This window comes from Xyrauchen texanus, chromosome 8, assembly GCF_025860055.1.
Source record: "Xyrauchen texanus isolate HMW12.3.18 chromosome 8, RBS_HiC_50CHRs, whole genome shotgun sequence".
Taxonomy (NCBI): Eukaryota; Metazoa; Chordata; class Actinopteri; order Cypriniformes; family Catostomidae; genus Xyrauchen; species Xyrauchen texanus.
In genome coordinates this window covers 40,473,527-40,496,822 of record NC_068283.1, presented here as the reverse complement: position 1 = coordinate 40,496,822, position 23,296 = coordinate 40,473,527, and the positions used below count along the sequence as shown (strand labels likewise).

Genomic DNA, 23,296 nt, shown 5'->3' with positions numbered 1-23,296 from the left:
AACCTGTCATGTCATATACAGCCACTAGAGGACTCTGCACTCTTTCCATCTAGCCTGACTTACCATTTCCTTTTTGGGTTTGTGCTTTGGCATGATCGTTTACTTGGATTTTTAGGTCAGGTTTGACAAACTAAAGACCAGTTATGCTTGCATTTAGGCCTATGCAAGTTTATAAAGTCTCTTTTTATGAGCATATAACTAATTGTGTGAGACAATCATTTCTCTTAAAAGAGCCTTTAACATTTAGCTCTGTTATTATGATTTTGCACAGAATATTCTGGTAATCTAAAACTGCCTCTCAAGAACATGTGGAAAAATCACATTGACTAGCTCTAACACAACCATTTTAATGGCTTTCTCTATAACACATCAGTCAATGGAGATTCATTTTGTAAGTGATAAGAAAAAGAAAAAAAAACAATGTCGTCCTGAAATGTATTTGGACAGACTGCTAATTTACCTCTAGCTAATAGAGGCATCTACAATGATCAGTAGCATAGTTTCACCCAATCAGTAGTAATTCAATTTTTACTAAAATGTAAATGAATAGTTCTGTGAAAATATCTGCAGTGGCAAAGCCTGATGTATTAACTGCTCTCTGGATGACATGCATTTAACCTGCAGTTTCAACGATATTCAAAGAGCTTCTATCTGGTGAGTTAAAAGAGTAATGTGACTTACATCCTTATTAGTCCTGAAATAATGTTCAACCAAGATTTTAGGGGCTAGGTTTTGGGTAAGGCACGCTGGATCCACGTTCTTATCAACCTTGTTTTGACGGGTAAGTAATGGTAAAGGTTTGGCCTATGATGAGCACGTTCACATGCACGATCATACTTAAGTCAACATGTGTGTGGTCATGTAAATGCATTGAAACTTTTCCTTTTTTGGGGTAAAGTCATAAATAATTTAAAGAAGAACAAGAAAACATTATTTGCCCATTATCCCGAATTCCCGTTGGATTGAAACACTTTTCCCGGTGTTTTTACCGGCTTATACAATAAATGCAAGTGTTGTGTACTTGACTGTTTACCTTTTTGAGGTCAGAAGCAGAAAATAACCTGATTATTTTTCTATATTGTTCTTGCATTGTCAGATTTTTGTTTTGTTTTAAATAAGCAGATTTTTTTGTTCTCAGCACATTGGTGTGCGTGTAAACACAAGCCTGTTGCATTGGTGTTTACATGCAAACCAATTCGCTAATAACTCCCAAAAATCAGCTTATTTAAAATATCAGTCAAAGCATTTGCACTAGATTTTATTAGAGTTATTCTCAGCTTTTGATGTCAAACCGGGAAGAGGCATGTGCACAGATTGGATAAGCCATTAAGAATGCGGGTAAAGGTGTTTACATGCAGCGCAAAACCGGGTTAATGTCGATCGGTTTATTCTTATGCGTTTATGACCTTACACTAATTGTTAATAAGCCGATAACGTATGTGGTCATGTAAATGCATTAAAGGTGCAGTAAGCGATTACTGAGAAATTCTGTTGATATTTGAAACAAACACACCCCTCCCTTCAGTGCTCCTTCAGAAGCTCCGCCCCACAAATTCATGCATGCTGGAATAGTGTTGTGTGAATCGGTCAGATCCAATTAGTTTATTTTCCCATTTATTGTACACAGGGCTGGGTTCAAGCCCCAGCACCACCAAGATGCCACTGTTGGGCCCTTGAGCAAGGCCCTTGACCCTATCTGCTCCAGGGGTGCTGTATCATGGCTGACCCTGCACTCTGACACCAGCTTAGCTGGAATATGTGAAAACTAATACATTTCACTGTATATATGCAAAAAACTCTGTATAATTTGTGACCAAAATAAAGGATTCTATTCTAAGGATTCTGTTGTTTGCATGCCTTTTCACGGTTTGATGTCAAAAGCAACGAATAACACGATTATTTCAAAAGTCATGTAAACACAGATTTCTTGCATTGTCGGATTTGGGAATAATCAAATGTGCTCATTGTTGTTGCACTTGAACTTAAACATTTTTATTATTTCAGCTTAAGCCTTATAGCACCAAACATCTATGGTCTGTTTTTAAAAGGGGGAAAAATTCAACCTAGTTGAAATCACAAAGACACAGTAAAGTTCATTAAGGTCGATCTTCTTTAAGAATCTATTGATTTGATTGGGCAGCAGCACTGGTGTCTTCTGCGGTCTTCCTCATCCTTCATCCAATCAAAAGAGCTTCAATGAACAGATCAGACCTTATACACTATAATAGCTGCTGGCTAGACCAAATCCACTCAAATTTGATAAAACTATGAGGCATCATAAATACAAATCTAATTTGAAAAGTTTTTTTATACACAAGTAAAATGGGCCATACATGTGAAGTCATAGGAGAATGGCACACTCCAAAAATTAAAACTGTCTATTCATCTTAGTCAGAATACTGATATCCATCCATCTCGGAGTCCTGCCTGTTGTCGATGTAGTCATCAGGACTGGAGCAGTACTTCCTGTCGTACACCTGGCGAGGAAGCCCATACACCGTCATGCCTGTCTGGGACGCCATCTTGTTGGTGCCCATTTGCAGTGAGACAACAGAGGTGTCACACGTCTCCATGTCCAGATTCTTATCGAAGATCTGCCGCTTGGTGCCTGGAGCCGTCATGCCGGACTGTGGGGGGGAAAGGAAAACAACTAAGTGACTTGTTGGGCACGTGGACAATTTCATCCACAGTGATGTACAACCTGACTGTAAAGGCCCCGGTATTCTTCATGGGTAATGGAAGAACAAATGAGTGTTACGTCATTTAAAACACAATCTGGCCAAAACAAAAGCGTTTTTGAGTTCGTTTCGGTGGCTCGTAACAGCTTTCCAGGGTGAACTTTTAGGAAAACTTCTTACTGGCAGCTAAACACCTTACTGTCATTGGTCCACGTCATCAGTAGGTGTGACCAGAATCTCCACCTGCTTTTAGGCTGAGAGATAATTCCCTTTCAATCAGTTAACCTGCATACAGAGTTATTACCCGGTCGTGCTCGCCCCGCACCGAATGAGACTCGAACCAATGTCTCCGGCGTGGGAGGCGGGTGCTCTAACAAGGAGGCTAAAGGCTACAGCCTCTAGCGTCAGTAGCTAGTGTACCTCTTGAGGTCAGGAGAGGTGCCAGCCGGCTCCCGTTACACTCACCCCCCCTAAACCTCACTACCATCCGGGTCACGGCACCATTGTAACAGGTCCTGGTCGCCCCGCTCCGAACGGGACTTGAACCGACGTCTCCGGCATGGGAGGCGGGTGCTCTAACAAGGAGGCTAAAGGCTACAGCGTCTAGCGTCAGTAGCTAGTGTACCTCTTGAGGTCAGGAGAGGTGCCAGCCGGCTCCCGTTACACTCACCCCCCCTAAACCTCACTACCATCCGGGTCACGGCACCATTGTAACAGGTCCTGGTCGCCCCGCTCCGAATGGGACTCGAACCGACGTCTCTGGCGTGGGAGGCGGGTGCTCTAACAAGGAGGCTAAAGGCTACAGCCTCTGGCGTCAGGTGTTAGTGCATTAGCGCCATGCATTCAAAATGTAAACATGACAAATTACACATTATCTACAGCATATATTACTTTAAATCATCAATGAATAGTTACAAGCTGCTTTCAATGATCTCATGTGAATTCTACTCATAGAAAAATTGATTAAGTCACTGAGAGCACAGTTTTACATCACATTAGATTATGTTTTACATGTAGTCTTAAGCGTCCTTATTTTTAAATGCTACTATAAATGCCTCCCACAGTGTTGGGCCAGTGTCTGCATGCTTAAAAACAGTATGACGTTGCTCAGCTGTTTCAAACTTCTTTTTGGCTCTGAGCGAAAAATGGAGTGAGTATGTGGAGGCCTTAATAGTGAAAATATATGAGCGTATGTGTAAAATGGTGAAATATTCCTAATTGTATAATACTTCCTTTTAAAAGTACCTGATTGGCTCCTTTGTTGGTGCCCATCTGCAGGCTGATTGTTGTTTGGTCCAGAGGACTTTCCATCCCCGTCTTGGGGTCATAGAGGTGTCGATGTGTGCCATAAGATGTCATACCCTTTTGACTGGCAAACTTATTGGTTCCCATCTGAAAATACAAGTGACAACAAAACGAACAGTGAAAAATATAAATACTGAAATAAGACATATAAGACATAAAATCATAGTAACAGATCTGATTGTACAAGATCTTTAAAAGATGCATAAAAGACTACTCGAAGCCATCAAAACTACTTAAGCTAAATCAAAGATTCTTCTTTGTTTTCTTTCTAGAAAGAAATGGCCGTGTAGTGATAAACAGCACTTACCTGCAGACCAATTATGTTGCGTCCTTCCTTTAGTTTCTCGGGGTCAAATGTCCGCTGTTGTTTCTCAGCGTATTTCACTCCCATGTCATATTTACAGAGAAACCCTTTAGATTTAGCCTGGATTTAAAATATAATGCATGCATAAAATAAATACAAATTTTGTTTTTGTGTATGTTTGTTTTAGAGGTGAAGAACTACATGTTTACACTTTAGAAAAGGCTGTCACTATTTTATGTATAAAACAAACATGCACAAAAAGCTTATAATAATTTAAACATGCCGCGTGAAATGATAATATCGGACTATACAGATTAAATACCACGTTTAAAATGTTAGACATCTTGTTCTCCTTTCAGCATGGTTAAGAACTTTTAATATTAGAGACAAAAGTTAGAATATTGCTAAAAGCCAGATAAGCTGAAGGAATATTTCTTGACTAAGCCTTTATTTTTTTAGCTGTGGGTTAAAATCAGTCTGATCTCATGAAAATTACATGACTGCGGCTTCATTTGAACCAAATTACTTCTTTTGTGTATAGCGGCAGTCCCGAGGTGAAATGTCCACTATGTGGCACTAAAAGTAGGGATGACAACAAAACGTTAAAAATGGGGCGGCTGTGGCTCAGGTGGTAGAGAGGGTTGTCAAATAATCTTGGGATTGGTGGTTTGATTCCCGGTCCACACGACTCCACATGCCGAAGTGTCCTTGGGGAAAGACACTGAACCCCAATTTGCTCCCAATGGCAGGCTAGCACCTTACATGGGAGCTCTGCCACCATTGGTGTATGAATGTGTGTGTGAATGGGTGAATGAGTCACAGTGTAAAGCGCTAAGGTCAAAAAAGCGCTAGATAAGTGCAGACCATTTACTTTTGACCGGTACCAATAAATTGCCACTTGCCTTTTGTCATCAGATGATTGTTTTGTTCAGGAATTATGTTTAAAGAATGTACAAAGATGCTCAAAATCTTTTTATTGTTCTAACAATAAATAAATTGGATCTGTTGAACACATGACAAGTAAAACATTTAAAAAGAGCCACAATTAAAGATAAATAGAAGATAAAAACATAACAAATATTGGAAAAATAACTAAGACGACTGATGAATGTTTTGTACTTCTAAAAAAAATTGTGCTTGTTTTTGCAGTTAAAAAGAACAGAGCTCACATTTCACATGTTTTTATTTATTTAATAGAACATCACAAATTCATATTATGCATATGTTGGGCGATTTCATGGAAATGTCAACCACATCATGGAAAAATAAAACGTTTTAACCAAAGGAACAAAACACCCTTTTAAGTTCTATCGTGGTCTAATGGACAATAATGGATATTGCCATCCAGACCGCTATAGGGCGCCGCTTTCTCACACATTACTGACTGAAGCACGGACTGCGGCCTATTTTTAAACACAGACTTGTGTGGCTTTCATTATATCTAGATTGTGCATTTGAATTAACAGGGTTTTTACAAAGTGTGTTGATAATTATAAATGAACCATTGATTTTTCATATCAGGGTTTTCATGCTTAAACTGATTTGCCGATGGTTTTAATTTGGTCAACAATTGACCGATAAATATCAGCAGCTGATACATTGATATATAAATAGCTAAAAGCGAGTTTAAGGCTCTCACAAAAAGATGACGTTTTTAAGGTTAATCCTCTATCAAGTTTTAAGTAAACAAACCTACCTCTACTTAAAACTTTAAACCTAACCGATAGTGCCAATAAAAGCAAATGACACTGCCGACCTTTATATCAATTCACGTGCTCTTCAGGACTCGTACACCAGTCATTTGCATCACAAGTGCAATACTCTATCAGATGAGCTGTTGTTTATTTTGATCACACCTGAAGAAGCTCATAAATGTAGTTGGTTATGTAATGCATCACCTTCAGTTATGCACTATAGGAAAAGTGTATGGATGTCATTAGATTGAGAGGGCATAGGGTGCAAAGTAAGTGTTTCATCTGTAATTTTTCTCGTTATTTGTGTGAAAGGGAATAAAAGTAATTGTTGTTGTAGCACCTCTTGTGTTCATTTCACCAGGGAACTGCTGCAGCACCCACAACGAGCCACATACAAATGATTTTGTAGGAATATTAATGTGATTCTATGGAACCAGCTTGGTTAAAATGCATTATGTTTGACTCACCATCCCAGCCAGCGTAATAAGTGTGCACTGGACCTGAGTGTGGTTGCCGTTCTCAAACAGGTCATTGGCCTCAAATATATCATGTTTCTTCAGTCCGTACTCTTGAATGGCTCGGACAAAATTACTAATGTTTCCCAGCTGCAAAACACAAGACCAAACCAAGAAAGAAACTGATTTGTAGAGTCACTGACTGTGATTTGTCCAAATCTACATAACTAAAAAGCAAACAAAATCGATTCCAAACCAAGAATGTGCAGAAACAGAGCTCCTGTCCATATCCAAAACCGATGATCAGTGGTAGTTAGATTTTATGAATCACACATAAGAGTATAAAATACAAGTATTCTTGTATATACAAATCTTGATGTCTTCAACAGTGTTGGGTAACTACTATAACCTTCAATCTGATACCAGAATATATTTGAGAATGTGATATTTTCACTCACCTGATGCCAGTTTTGAGGAGAGTTGCTGATCTTTTTCACAGAGCCAGGCTGAAGGGTGTTGATAAGCCTGTTCACAAATTGTGAGAATTATTCAAGTGATGCTTCACATTACAAGCCATTGAAAAAGGCTCAATTAATTGTTTGCAGATTTCACTTGGTCTGATATCTAAAGCAATGACATTCATACATATTTAAGTGTGGCTTAAGTGTTCAAATACTTTTTGAGGCTACTGTAGACTTCAAATAAACTGGTTTGAATCAGCTAATCACTCACTCGCAGAGGACGACTCCATTTTTCAGTCCCTCCATGAAGTTCTTTGGGAGTTTATGGCCTGTGACCTCATGGATCCACATTCTTAGCTCTTCCTCCTTATGAGGATCATACTTGTGGGCCAGCTGGAGGTCAAAAGGTCATAGCATTAATACTGTATCACATCTAGCTTATTTGTTGTTTTTAGAAGTGACTATTTACGCAAGGTGTAAATAGTCCCTGCCACACAGTGCAGATATTTGCAATCCAATAGTCTGTTGGAACACAGAAATAAAGACAAACTGCTCCTCGAGTGTCATTGCATTAGTGTATTGTGTAAAGACGGTGTGGATGTGCTTTTTTGTGCATACGACCTGGGTTTGAATCCTTCTTTTGTCCCACTCTGTTTCCTGTATCCTCTTTTAATATTTCCTTTAATACTACTGTAATGGTTCTGTGTTGGTCAGATAAAGGAGGAACCGAGAGCCGGTATATATATATATATATATATATATATATATATATATATATATATATATATATATATACATCATATACATACATATACACACATGGTGCTCCTATAGTAACCATGTTTCATTTTGTGGTTGCTGAGATTTTACAACAAAATATCATGGTGATAATATGGCTCTTAAACTATGGTTAATTTTTGTAAAGGAAGGTTCGGGTTGCACCGGGTTGCAAATAGCATCTAACACTATTTGCACTTAGTGCAAAGAAGATGCATTTTATTGCAATTCACACTAAGTGTAAATAGCCCATGCCTTTGTTTTTCTGATCTACAGATGGTCTAACATTTGATATTTATATCCCTAATCTTATCCGTAAAGGCAACCTAATACTCATTTAACCTAAAAACATTACAACTATACGTTTTGAAAAACTGCTCATAGCTTCATCATGGCAACTTCTGAAAGGCATTGCAGAGGTACAGCCTTATAAACGACTGAATGAAAGGAATGTTTGAGTTTGAAAACATGTTAAGCTCAATCCACATCATTTGAGGCATAATGTTGATTACTACAAGAAATGATTACGACTCATCCTTAGTTCATTTAAAATAATGTAAAAATTGCTGTTACAGTAAGGCACTTACAATGGAAGTGAATGGGGCCAGTCCATAAATATATACAACATGTAAGTATAGTCATAAAATATAAACATTATACAGTATGCTAAAATGATTTTAGTGTGACAAAATTAGGGATTTACTAGATTTTCAGTGTTTATCGGATTACATGGGTAAAATGAATTAACCACAAACAAAAGCCTTCATCGGCCAAAATTAAAGGACAATGCATCTAAGTGTATTTCTTCAGTTTATCCGGGATGACTTCAAGGACTTTATCACTAAAATTGATAGTTCATAGAAAATAACTTTGTTTAATCACTGACCAGGGCTGGACTGGTAATCTGGCATACCAGGCATTTTCCCGGTGGACCGACGCACTTTGGGGCCGATCAGGGACGGACTGGCCATTAAGAGAACCAAGCGGGCTGGTGGGTCAGCTGCGAAACGGGCCGAATGGGCCACGGAAAGCTAAAATGAGCCGCCGTGTTATGCAGAACAAACCACAAAACGGCGTCGCGATATGCAGAAAAGGACAGCAAACACCCCACCCCCACTCAACAACTTTTGGGCCAGTGGCTATGTAAAATCACAGGACGATTTCCTACCCTGTCCAGCTGTCACTGACCCACAACACTTACTTGGTTTACTCATCTTAACTACCGGTACTAAAAGTTCTAAACATAAACAACTAATATTGGCATTATATTCATTCATTTTCTGTTAAAGCAGAATTTAATGTACAGCTGCTTTGAAACAACGCCTGTTGTGAAAAGCGCTACACAAATCAAAACAAACCCTGTAACTTTAAATCAGTGTTATTGCTGGTCATCTCTCTCTCTCTCTCTCTCTCTCTCTCTCTCTCATTCATATTATCAGATAAATCATTTATTCTGCTTTCTTTTATTCTCCCTCTCACTTTTTATCACTCCTGTTGGATCTCTTAAAGTGGTATACTTAGCACATGCTAAATGTGTCCAATAAAAGAACAAGAACACTTGTGGCCTTCCGGTGAATTCTGCTCAAGGGCCTGATTTATGTTTTTTCTCTCATGCTGGACATCTGGAACAGACCTCAGTTGAACTCTATAGAGTCCAGGCCAAGATGGGTTTCTTACAGCAGGACTTCTGACACACGACCATGATAACTTTCCTTTATAACCCCTGGTTATGCTTGAAATACCTGCATGTTGTGCATTCACATTTATTTTTTTAGTACTTTCATTGTTTATCCTCCTAGATTTGAGTATAATATTTTGAATCAGAACATTATGTAAGGAACATGGATTACATTTGAATGATATTTGTCTTGCCATTTGGCACCATTTCTTTAAAACATCCTGTCTTTCTCTATCTGTACTGTTTGAAATAACCACAAATGTTTAGTTGATGTTCAGATTGAAGATCTACATGCACTGGTGTCTCTCTCAGGGTGGGATCTTCAACAATGCTCCTCCTTATTCTGAACTGTTTACAACAAGCTCTTCTCCTTTGATATTGTGAGCGAGCACGACTCTTCCTTATAAGGGGACCAAAAGTCACATACCTACTGCTCAGGAAGATACAACTCACATAATAGCAATGACATGCAAAATTCACAGTGACATCTGAAAGGGGAGTGAGAATTGTTTTAGAAAATACAGATATTTGTGGCGCTCAGGAAGTGTGATGAAGTATCAATGACAAGAAATTCAGAGAGGAAGCCAGATTATTATGACATCACAAGCAAAATGTACAACTGAAATCCCACATGAAATTAATTTAAATTTTAAGATAAAAAGACAATTAACCCCCCCCCACACACACACTTTTAAAGTTTAGCAAACTATGCAAGTCTAGGAAATGTGTGGAAATACATTTATAACTTGAGGCCAATATAATCTTTATTATAAATGTCACCTTTAAAAACAGTCGGCAATATGAATTGCAAGATACACACTTTATTATTGCTTATATGTTTGGTAACACTGTACAATAATATGATATATGTTAACATTAACATAAACTAAGAATGCACAAAATATGTTTACAGCATTAATTTATCTTAGTTTAAATTACAATTGTTCAATGTTAATTCATAATGAATTAAAGGGACAGTTCACCTAAAAATTAAAATACTCTCATCATTTACTCACCCTCATGCCATCCCAGATGTGTGACTTTCTTTCCTCTGCTGAACACAATTAAGATTTTTGTAATTATATTTCAGCTCTGTAGGTCCATACAATGCAAATGAATGGTGACCAAAACTTGGAAGCTCCAAAAAGCACACAAAGGCAGCAAAAAAGTGATCCACAAGACTTTAATCGTTTACTCTATGTCTTCAGAAGAAATCTAATTGGTTTTAGGTAAAAACAGACAAAAATGCAAATGCGTTTCACTATAAATCTTGATATATGCAGACTTTGTGGCGAGCAAGATATCAAGCTTGATTACACTGATATTTCACAGATTTATAGGGAAAAAGGAGTTACATTTTTTTCTGTTCTTACCTAATATGGATTAGATCGCTTCAGAAGACACAGATTATACCACTGGAATCTTATTGATTACTTTTATGCTGCGTTTATGTGCTTTTTGGAGCGTAAAGGGTTTTTTTCACCATTCACTTGCATCGCATGGACCTACAGAGCTGAAATATTATTATAAAAATCTTAATATGTGTTCAGCAGAAGAAAGAAAGTCACACACATCTGGAATGGCAGGAGGGGGAATAAATGATGAGAGAATATATATATATATATTTTTGTGATTATTCCTTTAACAAATGTTAACATCTACAATTTCTAATTAAAAAAATGAATTAGTATATGTTAAAATTATTAACATCAAGTGCTGAAAAAGTGTAGTTCATAGTTAGTTCATGTTTACTAAGTAATACAACCTTATTGTAAAGCGTTACCAGCACTTTCATTAACCTAGGTTGATGCTTATTTTAACATCCATGCCTAATAATGACTTTTTAAAATTAAAAGTTGTATATATTAGCCTTAGTTAATGCATTATGAGCTAACATACAGTTCATATTTTTTTATTAACATTAACGAAGACCAAAAATAATGGTTTATTGTTAGTTCATGAAAACTTGTACATTTCCTAATGTTCACAAACAGAACCTTATTGTGCAGCACATTGTTATTAATCACTACTTTAATATAACTGTTACAATTTGTATTCAAGTAGGGTATTCGTAGGGTATTTGTTGACATTTTTGGGTAGGTGTTGCTTTAATTTTTTAAACATATTAAACTTAGCATAAACATATTAAAAAACATTATAAAGCTCCCTGAAGTTTATGACTGCTGGAGCGCACGTGCTGCCTGCGCATCTTTGAAAACTGTCAATCAAAACAAACGCACACGCCTACCTTGCTCTTGACCTCTGCAGACAGCCCGAAAGCAGGTCCGCTCCTGAAATGAGTTGACATTGTGTTTTTCAAAATATGTTCTGAGTGGAAGGAGAGGAGTAATGTTAGATCTACACACTCCAGTTCCCCTGTCCGATCATGTGGGATGCTACTGTTCACGTCGCACTTCTTTTCCCAATCTTTTTTAAAACTCTTCCCATCCGTGCGTGTGCGGAGCGAGCGCTGATTGGCCGGGGCCTCCGTACAATTGTGACGTCACGGCGCACTGCGCTAATGATGTCACCGGCATGGAATTAAACGCGTCGCGTGTCACCTTTTGCACCTTGAAGCGCTTTAGGGATGCTTCTCATTTATCTAACCAGCGATTCTCAACTATTTTTGCTTCAGGATTTCGAGTTTTACATCAATTGGCAACCAACACAGTCGCACAATTCTTCATCATAGCCTACAAAAGTTACAAAATGTCACTGAAATGTTTATATTTAAGCTAATTAATATTACCATACTGCATAGGCCCAACACAATGCTTAATTATCTCCATGACACAGGCTGAATAGGACATTTGTAAAAAAAATTAAATGCATAAACAACAGCAGAAGTGTGATTAAAAAGGTTAACTTCTGGAACATGAAATAGTGGGCTAAACTTTGTATTAGTGTTAAACATGTTACCTCATAACAGACAAATCTGAGCCAAAATATTGTAGAGTTTGACTGGACACACAGCCTCTGAAGGACACAAGCTACAGGAATGTTTTCTCCTGGGCTACTTAATATGGAAGCCCAGCAGTGCCATTTACAAATGAATGAAGGAATAAATGATCAATCTATTCATTTGAAAATAAAAATGTGAATAAATACACCCATTTATAAATGTAAATTTAAATGTGTTTATTTAATTTTTTTTTTTAAAATGTGCTCCTATTTAGTAATAAAACAGCATACGTAATTTTTAACGCACCTTTTAAATTGTATTTAAAAAAAAAAATTTGCAATTGCTTTTCTTCTTCCATTTGCCATCAAAGCCAATTAAAAAAAGTTAATAAATATTAAGAAGAAAAATAAATAAGTCCATTTATAAATGGACAAATAAAGACACATTTAAATGTGTTTATTTAATTCTTGTTTAAAAATGTCATTATATTTAACAGTAAAATTGAGTCTTTTAAATGCAAGTATGGAGGATGAAACCTGCACAAATAAATAACTACACAAATAAGTAAATAAAATCCATATATTTGTGCATGAATAAATATATAAATAATTAAATGTGTGAGGAGATATGCAAATAATTAAATAAATATGAATAAATAAATAAAGTCAACATAAAATGGTTGGGGAAATGCAACATTTTCAAAGCAAATGTAAAATTGAAAGTTGATTTTTAATTCAGAATTTCATAAATTTCTTTATTTCTTTGATCATGCTTTTATTTCTGTATGTATCTAGTTTTTATTTTTCTTCCATGCAACATGCTAATGAGGGGATGTCAATCAAACACCTCTGGCTGATCATTGTAAAAGTGCTTCGCTTGATTAAATTAATAAGAACATTGCCAAATTTTCACAATCAATCAATAAATAAAAGTTTAACAAAGAAATCACTTATACGATTCTACAAACTATATTGCATATCAATCTTCTCTTCACCATGGTGAAACTGCAGAACAAAATTGGGCTTTTCCAAATCAGTGGGAGTTTTCAAACCACTGAGATTCCCTACTTTCTCTGGATAGTTTAGAAATGTCCATCCCGGATTGGAAACGGCCCATTGATTTCTACACTGAGATTCTCTACTTTCATTGGATAGTTTAGAAATGTCCATCCCGGATTGGAAACGGCCCATTGATTTCTACACTGAGATTCTCTACTTTCACTGGATAGTTTAGAAATGTCCATCCCGGATTGGAAACGGCCCATTGATTTCTACACTGAGATTCTCTGCTTTCATTGGATAGTTTAGAAACACCCATCCCGGATTGGAAACGGCCCATTGATTTCTACACTGAGATTCTCTACTTTCATTGGATAGTTTAGAAATGTCCATCCCGGATTGGAAACGGCCCATTGATTTCTACACTGAGATTCTCTACTTTCATTGGATAGTTTAGAAACGTCCATCCCGGATTGGAAACGGCCATTGATTTCTACACTGAGATTCTCTGCTTTCATTGGATAGTTTAGAAACGTCCATCCCGGATTGGAAACGGCCATTGATTTCTACACTGAGATTCTCTACTTTCATTGGATAGTTTAGAAATGTCCATCCCGGATTGGAAACGACCCATTGATTTCTACACTGAGATTCTCTACTTTCATTGGATAGTTTAGAAACGTCCATCCCGGATTGGAAACGGCCATTGATTTCTACACTGAGATTCTCTACTTTCATTGGATAGTTTAGAAACGTCCATCTTGGATTGGAAACGGCCCATTGATTTCTACACTGAGATTCTCTGCTTTCATTGGATAGTTTAGAAACGTCCATCTTGGATTGGAAACGACCCATTGATTTCTACACTGAGATTCTCTACTTTCATTGGATAGTTTAGAAACGTCCATCTTGGATTGGAAACGGCCCATTGATTTCTACACTGAGATTCTCTGCTTTCATTGGATAGTTTAGAAACGTCCATCTTGGATTGGAAACGGCCCATTGATTTCTACACTGAGATTCTCTGCTTTCATTGGATAGTTTAGAAACGTCCATCTTGGATTGGAAACGGCCCATTGATTTCTACACTGAGATTCTCTGCTTTCATTGGATAGTTTAGAAACGTCCATCTTGGATTGGAAACGGCCATTGATTTCTACACTGAGATTCTCTACTTTCATTGGATAGTTTAGAAACGTCCATCTTGGATTGGAAACGGCCCATTGATTTCTACACTGAGATTCTCTACTTTCATTGGATAGTTTAGAAATGTCCATCCCGGATTGGAAACGGCCCATTGATTTCTACACTGAGATTCTCTACTTTCACTGGATAGTTTAGAAATGTCCATCCCGGATTGGAAACGGCCCATTGATTTCTACACTGAGATTCTCTACTTTCATTGGATAGTTTAGAAACGTCCATCTTGGATTGGAAACGGCCCATTGATTTCTACACTGAGATTCTCTGCTTTCATTGGATAGTTTAGAAACGTCCATCTTGGATTGGAAACGGCCCATTGATTTCTACACTGAGATTCTCTGCTTTCATTGGATAGTTTAGAAACGTCCATCTTGGATTGGAAACGGCCATTGATTTCTACACTGAGATTCTCTGCTTTCATTGGATAGTTTAGAAACGTCCATCTTGGATTGGAAACGGCCCATTGATTTCTACACTGAGATTCTCTACTTTCATTGGATAGTTTAGAAATGTCCATCCCGGTTTGGAAACACACATTACTGTTCTGCAGAGACCTCTACTTCAGAACTGTTGCACTTGGTATCGATAGTTTGACTGTAATGCCTGAACTTCTGTTGAGTTCCTCTCATAAGCATGTTACGCAAAGGAAAAATAAATACAGAACAGCATACAGAAATAAATACATGATTAAAGAAATATAGAAATGGGGAATTACAAATTACTAATTTTTCAATTTTGCATTTCCCCAACTATTTATTTATTTTGTATATTGTATTATTTTTGCATTATTGGTGGATTTATTTATTTAAATATCTCCTCACATTTGTAATTATTTATATATTTATTTATGCATGAATATGCAGATTATTTATTTGTGTATTTATTTATTTATAATCTTTGCATGCTTCATCCTCCATATCTCCAAACTGTTCGCCAAACTATAGACCATTGCACTTGGTATCGCTAGTTTGACTATGATGCCTGTACAGCTGTTGACATCCTCTTATTAGCATGTTGCACAAAGGAAAAATAAATACGAAACAGCATATAGAAATAAACATCAGATCCAACAGTTGAGAACCACTGGTTCAAATCAAATGCTGTTTACATTGCATCTAAAATTGGCCCATTAAATAGCTGGGATTCAATGGTAAAAACAGGGTCTCAGTGCGCTATTTCAGTGAAGCTCTCAACATTCTTCAAAATTCTTGGACGAAATGGTAATTTTCACTAATCATGGCAATCTGGTGTGATATTTAATGTGGCTGTGTTACGCGCTGGTGCTGATGAGCTGACTTTCCTTTTTCACCCCACTGTTACTCTGATATAGATGAGGTGAGGCAAAGTAATGTGGGGCCATCAGTCTGTCAAACAGTCCAAGAGCATAAATAGCCACTTGCAATACCACCTGATTCACCAGTGTGCTGTAAACCAGCAGAACACAATATTCACTATGATGTCATAATTATGTGATGAGATCCCACACAGAAAAGAAACAGAGTGACTCAGTGAAAGCACGATGTCACGATTTAAATTAGTTTGCGACAAACAACGTTGCATTTGTTCTTTTGTTGCAAGTTTTTAATGGCATACTAATAACAGGTTCGTTTTGATATCTATTTTAACGCCCAAGCCTTTAAACTTCCATATCAATGTTAATTATAATAAAAAAATGTAATATGAAAAAAAAGTAAATTTCTGAAATGTGGGATATGAGCATATCGAAGAGGACACAATTTGAGGCATTTTAGCTAATACACTCTTAAAAGTAAAGGTTCCCAAAAAATAGTTTTTCCACAGCGATGCAATGCCATGGAACAGTGAAAGGTTCTTAATAGAACCATTTTTGAAGAACCTTTTTATAGTGTAAAATAGAGATGGTCCAATAATCGGTTTGACCGATATTTTAATCTAATATTTACACTTTATTATCAGCTCTTTAATATTGGGATATGTGGCGGTGGTGTAGTGGGCTAAAGCACATAACTGGTAATCAGAAGGTTGCTGGTTCGATCCCCACAGCCACAAAATAAATTTTAACCAAAATCGGTTAAGCATATCAGTTATAGGACAATTAAAAACACCAATATTGGTTGATCTAGGTAGACTAAAGAGCTTTTTTCCTTTTGTGCAATGGGAAGGTGGGATGGGATTTAGTCTGTATGTGTTGTACTATAGGTAATGTTGAATTATTTAATTGGCCAAATCACAAAAATGAAATACCAATGTATTGTTTTCTACATTGCTGATTGTTTTTTAACTTATTTGGGTAATACTGAGGAATGGGGCTGAATATCGAAATAGATTTCCTGATTTATTTTTATTCTGATTGACAAGCTCTCGATTTAATTCGCTTGGGGATATTTCAGTTATAATGAACATTTTGTTTACCTGAACCTTCTAAAAGATGTAGTAATCAACACAACTAAAACTGAAGTAAACTTTGAAGTATAAGACAGATCTTGGGATTTTAAGAATCGATAATGGCATCGTTCAAATGAAGATCTTGATTTGTCGGAACAACAAACCCTAAAACGACTGTAAATCTAATGATTTAAACAACTTTACAGCTCAAATAAATAAAGTGTTTTTTATAAGATTACAAGCTTCCAGTTCTGCCTTTAAACCCTCCAGAAATTGGCCCCATTCACTTCCATTGTAAGTGTCACACTGTAACCTCGAGTAACTTGAATTAAAGCTATCTAAGGGACAGGGTCTGAATTACTGTGAAAACATTTACAAAGGTGGCACTCAATGTTTTTTATCCATCATTCTAATCCATACCTTATCTAACCAGACTTATAAACTCCTTCTACTTCTCCAAACTTTTTAGAAATATGACTAATTAAGATTGTGTTATTAGAAAGACTTTAGGATTCAATTAAATATTCCCAGGCAGTTAGACATCGGGATAATGACTGTGACCAATGAGAGAGTTACCCAATGGATTATTGAAACAAAAATAGATCATAGATTAAAAAATATGTTTCTCGTTATAGAAATGCCACCATAGTTTTGAAGAGTCTTGATATCAAAATACTTATGATAAGAAAACGTCAAACAATAATTTTATTCAATAAAAAAAAAACTAATGCATTTAAAAAAGAAAAACTTTTTGTTAAGTTCTGTTTAACTACCACCAGTCATGAGTTTGAATGACTCCAGCCAGGTCTCCTAAGCAACCAAATTGGCCTGGTTGCTAGGGAGGGTAGAGTCTCATGGGGTAACCTCGTCATGGTCGGTATAATGTGGTTCTCGCTCTCAGTGGGGCGTGTGGCTGAGTTGTGCGTGGATGCTGCGGAGAATAGCGTGAAGTCTCCACACGTACTAGGTCTCTGCTGTAAAGGGTTCAACAAGCAACGTGATAAGATGCACGGATTGACGGTCTCAGATGCAGAAGCAACTGAGATCCTTCCTCAGTCACTACGCCACCATGAGGACTTCGAGCGCATTGGGAATTGGGCAAAATAAAAGAAAATCTGTAGACTAAGCAGATTTGACCAAAGCGAACACGAATCACCCTGATGGTGACTACAAACAAAAGCAACTTTTTACAGCGAGACATCATTTAAAACACTAAATAAAGCACAAAAAAACTTCTATTCATTCTGAACAACAATTAGTTATGTGTCCTCAAATGTCACCATGCTTTGACCAAACATAAATCAATTCAAACACAAGAGACAGTGGTGGCTCAGTGGTTGAGGCTCAGGGTTACTGACCAGACGGTCGGGGGTTCAAGCCCCAGCACCACCAAGATGCCACTGTTGAGCCCTTGAGCAAGGCACTTAATTCCAGGTTGCTCTGGGGGGATTGTCCCTGTAATAAGTCGCTTTGGATAAATGCATCTGCCAAATGCATAAATGTAACAATATGAAGTTCATAGTGCTTATTCTAACATGGGTTCCCACATTTTTGACGTTTGGATGTTCCCTGTCCTTTTCTGCATATCGTGGCGCCGTTTTGTGGTCCTTTCTGCATAACGCGGCCCGTTTCGCGGCCGACCCACCGGCCCGCTCGGTTCTCCCGATGGCCAGTCTGCCCCTGATCGGCCCACCGGCCCACTCGGTTCTCCCGATGGCCAGTCTGCCCCTGATCGGCCCCAAAGTGTGTTGGCCCATCGGGAAAATTCCCAGTATGCCAAATTACCAGTCCAGCCCTGACAGAGACACAATCTGGTGGGGGGTAACACCACAATGATTTATATTTCCCAAGCTCTCACACGGCCAATACCAATGACATCAGAGAGTTAAAGCGTGCAACACCTCTAGAATCTGATCTCTGTCAGTCTGATTCAGTAGCAGTTCCAGTGAAAGAGTAAATGGGAGCCCAGCCTGATCCAACACTCTTGTAAACATCATAGGGGTTGAAACGAGCAGTGGAGGAATTCAGACACTTTATTTGGTCATGACTGAGACTGAGGCTGACTATCACCCTGTTATGAGGGTTAAGGCGGATTTCAAATACCACTGGATTTCACAATGTGTAACACATGTATAGATTTAATGGACTCATTTGAAAGTGTTCATCAGTCTAGATAGTATACAGTATAGTACAGTCTAAGCAGTTTTCAGTAATCAATTAATAGATTGAGATGTTTGGGTTTTTTTAAAGACAAGAAAATTGAAGAAAATGTCAGTGGTTCTTGGTCATGCAAAAGTCGCCGTCACAAATCTAGGATGTTATGGGTGATTGCCAGAGCATATCTATGCAAAAATGGATGCTAAGGTGTTTTGTGTGGTTTTAGCATGTTGCTATGGAGGTTGCTAGGGTGTTCTTGGTTGTTGCCAGAGTGTTGTGGCTGGTTGGTTACTGATCCAGCCTGTCCCCAAGTCTCTAAAATATCCTAGTCTCTAGTTATGACTTGCCTCCTTCATTGAAGTCTTTTTCATTTTTGCAAAACAAATTTGTTTGTCTGCCATTTATACGGTACAAATGGCAACCAAGGTTTAACACTTAATATGAGCAACAGTAATAACTAGTGGTGTAACTTGGATCTTACAGTCCCTAGTGCAAAGAACTTGTGGGGTCCCTTTTCTTCATCATCTTTTTTCATCGCCTGTTGGGCCTGCTGGTTCCCTTTTGATCAGCCGTCACGGGCCCCCTCTCACCCCAGGACATAAGGTGGCTGCCCATCCTGTAGTCACGCCCTTGGTAATAATGATACTTGCCTCAGCACACATTATATTGCTTTAGCTCTAGGGATCAGTTTTGCATTTACACCGTTTTCTTGTCACTGGACTTACCCAAACAGGATGTCAAAGTGTGGTATGTGTCAGTCATACATGTTCAAAAACTGATGAACAAGTCTTTAGCATATAGAAATAAAAGACATGTAGTCAGAAAACATTCTAATAAATCAGAGAAATGCCAAAAGGTAATCTGATCGAACTGATTGTAAAGAAAGTTGTTTAGAGTAATGTGGCACAGACACTGCAATGGATTCTTTTATTAGCATATTCATCTGGTTTTCCAGTAAATGTCTAAACATCCTTAAAACACAATAAAGTATGATAATAAGACTTGGATTCCGAGACTATATCCTGAATAAAGTTTATTGTAAGTATATTTTATTGTAAAGTTTCCGGTTTTAAAAAAAATGAATATTATTTTTCTTCATATAACATGATATGATAGATGGTAGCTGATGTGTAGATGTTATGGCTCCATCACCAAGACTCTGAATCAACAAGGAATAATATACAGACACTCCATGCCACTTTCCAAAGGCTGTGAGCACCATGCATAGAGTGTCTAGAGCTTTAGGGGGCTGTGTACTACCACCAACAATAGTGCAAAGTAAATGGCGCAACTGTAAATACGTGAAAAATTGAGACCTGGAAATCCCAAATTGCTGTTATATTTTCAAATGATCTCAAAGCTCCATCTTCATAAAGATCACCAAGTGTAGCAACACCCCGCTCGATCCATTCATTCCAGCAAAAGGGGGACTTGTTAATCCAGAGATTGGGTTCAGCCATATATGCTTGAGGAAATTTAGGTAAATATTGAAATTGAACATAAGTGAAACCTTTGTCCATACTGAATGCAAGTGTGAAGTAATGGGATGCATTTTGAATTCTCCTGACAGTTTGATAGAAATACTTTGCAATGGTGAGATTTGGGCAAGGACCGCTTGTTCAATGTAGTACCAGGAAGGGGCTCTCTCAGGTTGAGGAGACCAGTGGGCCAGGTGTCCTTTGTCAGTTGGACTACGTAACTTTCTGAAATGCAACCAAAGTCATTTACCATTCCAAATTAAGGACTTAGATATTCTACCAAAGTGTTTACAATAAGAAAGAGGAACTTCTAAGTGGAGAGACTGTAGAAGATAATATAATTCTTTGGATACAATTCAATTTTATAACATTGACCTTCCCAGCCATAGATAAATGTAGTGATGCCCACCTAGCTACATCACTTGAGAACCTTTTCATTAATGGGTCAAAACGAACTAACTAAACCTCTCAAATTTGCGGGAAATAAAATGCCTAAATACCTAATGCCTTGCTTAGGCCATTGAAAGGGACCAGGTTGGAAAGCAATAGCAGGGCATTATGCAGTCAGAGCAAGAGCTTCCGATTTAGACCAATTAATCCTGTGTGACAGGGCGGAGGGTGGGGCCGAGTCGTGATTCCACACGCACAGGTGTCAGACAGCTGCCTGTAAATCTCCCTCTCTGTCCCACTGCAGTCTTCAGTCAGCCTTTATCCCTCTCTGAGGCTTGATTAGCCTGATTATTAGCCACGCTCCACCCTGTCACACCCTGTATACTGAAAATTTGGAGAAGGAATGAATAATATTATGGAGGCTAGGCATAGATCTACTAGGGTCGGAGACAAATAATAATATATCATCTGCGTAGAGTAGAAGTTTATGCACCACACATCCTGCTACAATGCCAGGAAAATCATCATCTTCTTATTGCGGCTGCTAATGTTTCCAGGGCAAGACGGAACAATAAAAGGGAGAGAGGACAGCCTTGTCGGGTTCCCCTACCAAGAGAAAAATAATCTGGAATTAATCCATTAGTTTGCACTGTTGCTATTCCCAAACCTGTACATTTCCAACCGTGCAGACAAGATTGATGCATGTGCACTCCAACTGCTTTATGAAACTTTTAGCACAGTCAACTGCAGGTGCATTTTTCTAGAAGCTATTTTCTATGGATACAAGTGGAATAAAAGTACAGCTCCTATCTACTTAAATAGGAAAAAGACAGAAATCTCTGAAAATGGCTGGGCAAGATTACAATCAAAGAACATATTTCAAATAAGCAGTAAAATCTGACAAAAATGGTTTCATAATTGTGCTTCTTTAGCTCAGATCACACTGAAAAGAACAACAACAATTTTTCAGGCTGGCTCAGCTAATGTGCATGCGCGTTCTTGAGTTGATTGGCAGGCGATGTCTGTATCTAGAAGGGGATTGGCTCTTTTACCTGCAAGGCAGGACTTTTGTACAGCCGCCATATTGGGCATTCCAGTTTCTCCCATCCATTTTAATACAAGTGGCCTGTCTTGGGCTAAACAGATTTGGGCACATACTGTGCGGATGACAAAATTTGTCACGCGAGATGTACCAGCACATGTATACTTTGGCCCTGAATGCCCTGTAAATGTTAATTAGATAGATGTTTAAAACAAGAAAAATTATTTGAAGAAAACAACTTTAATTCAAGTTATATTCTCTGTAAACAATCCTTAACATCTTCACAACTTCAAACTTTTAAAGTTAACATATATTTACTAGAAGTTTGTTTGGCTTGTATCAGCATCAGAACAGTCATGGTTGTATGTATCGAGTTTCACCGATGAGCCAAGAAGAATGGAGAAACGTTGAGGAAAAAAAAACATTACAGCAGCATCGGAAAGGGCCAGTTCCAGAGATTTTCCTGCCCTCCTGCTTCTCTCCTTTCTAGGATTGATCTGCCTGCCTATATATGGTAGATGGCTCATTCAACCTACAAAGCTTGGAGGAATTCAGTAGGCTACTCGGGAAATGGAACAGCCACAGGCAAGTTTTGAAGCTCACAGTAGTCATCCATGTGCATTATACCGGACAGATCAACAAACTCCACTTTAGGGACTATTGCAAACAAACAAATGCCAGTAACTTATCAAAAATCTACAGTGTATCTTTAAAACGCTGATTTGAAAAGACAATACGATCCTTTGACAACTTTAATGCTTTGTAAATACAACTATTTAAAGATCATAAAGGGTCTGGAATGAATTCTATGTCTGGGAATGTTTCTCACGGCTAAAATTTCCTCATAGGCGTTCCAGATGTGTGTATGGCCATTACTTTGAATATCAGCCCTGTGCATTGTATTAATAAATGAACAGACATGAGTCTTTATAGTCAGAATATGTTAATAAAAGTTGCATGGTTTCACTGTATTGAAGTAGATTTGGGGTGTCATGCCTATTCTTGTCATTGGCAGGAAAAGTATATGGGCTCTGACAACAGTGTTCGTTGTTATGAAAACTATTCTCTGGACATTAATACAAAAGAAATACGTGTGCTTGGGCTCGGTGTGAGGCATACAAAATGGCACAGACATGGACAGCACTACTGTGGATGTATGATATGTAGTGTTTTGTGTGGGTACTAGGGGAGATTTCAATGAGGTTCAGATGCACTGTGTGACCATGTTTGGTAAAAGCTATCCACACACATACAGAAACACAGTCGGTCTGTCCCAACCCATTGGCTGTGAGTACATGCAGTAGAGCACAGGCTCATGGTTCTCTCTCTTTCTATAATATTCTTTGTCATTGTTATTCTTTGTCTGTGGCTTTCTTAACTTCCAATTTCTTCTGTCTACAAGCATTTCTA

The 23,296-nt window shown here is 37.9% G+C and overlaps 1 protein-coding gene across 1 annotated transcript; it reads right to left on the bottom strand.

Moving 5' to 3' along the window:
- Positions 1 to 1,954: 1,954 nt before the first annotated feature.
- LOC127647851 (calponin-1-like) lies at positions 1,955 to 11,775 on the bottom strand. Its single transcript, XM_052132352.1, has 7 exons — positions 11,601 to 11,775; positions 7,169 to 7,290; positions 6,895 to 6,961; positions 6,449 to 6,586; positions 4,291 to 4,407; positions 3,924 to 4,070; positions 1,955 to 2,627 (listed from the first exon to the last, which is right to left on the bottom strand). Exons 1-7 carry the CDS (start codon positions 11,658 to 11,660, stop codon positions 2,388 to 2,390), a joined length of 891 nt encoding a protein of 296 aa, XP_051988312.1. The 5' UTR covers positions 11,661 to 11,775; the 3' UTR covers positions 1,955 to 2,387.
- Between the last annotated feature and the right edge of the window lie 11,521 nt (positions 11,776 to 23,296).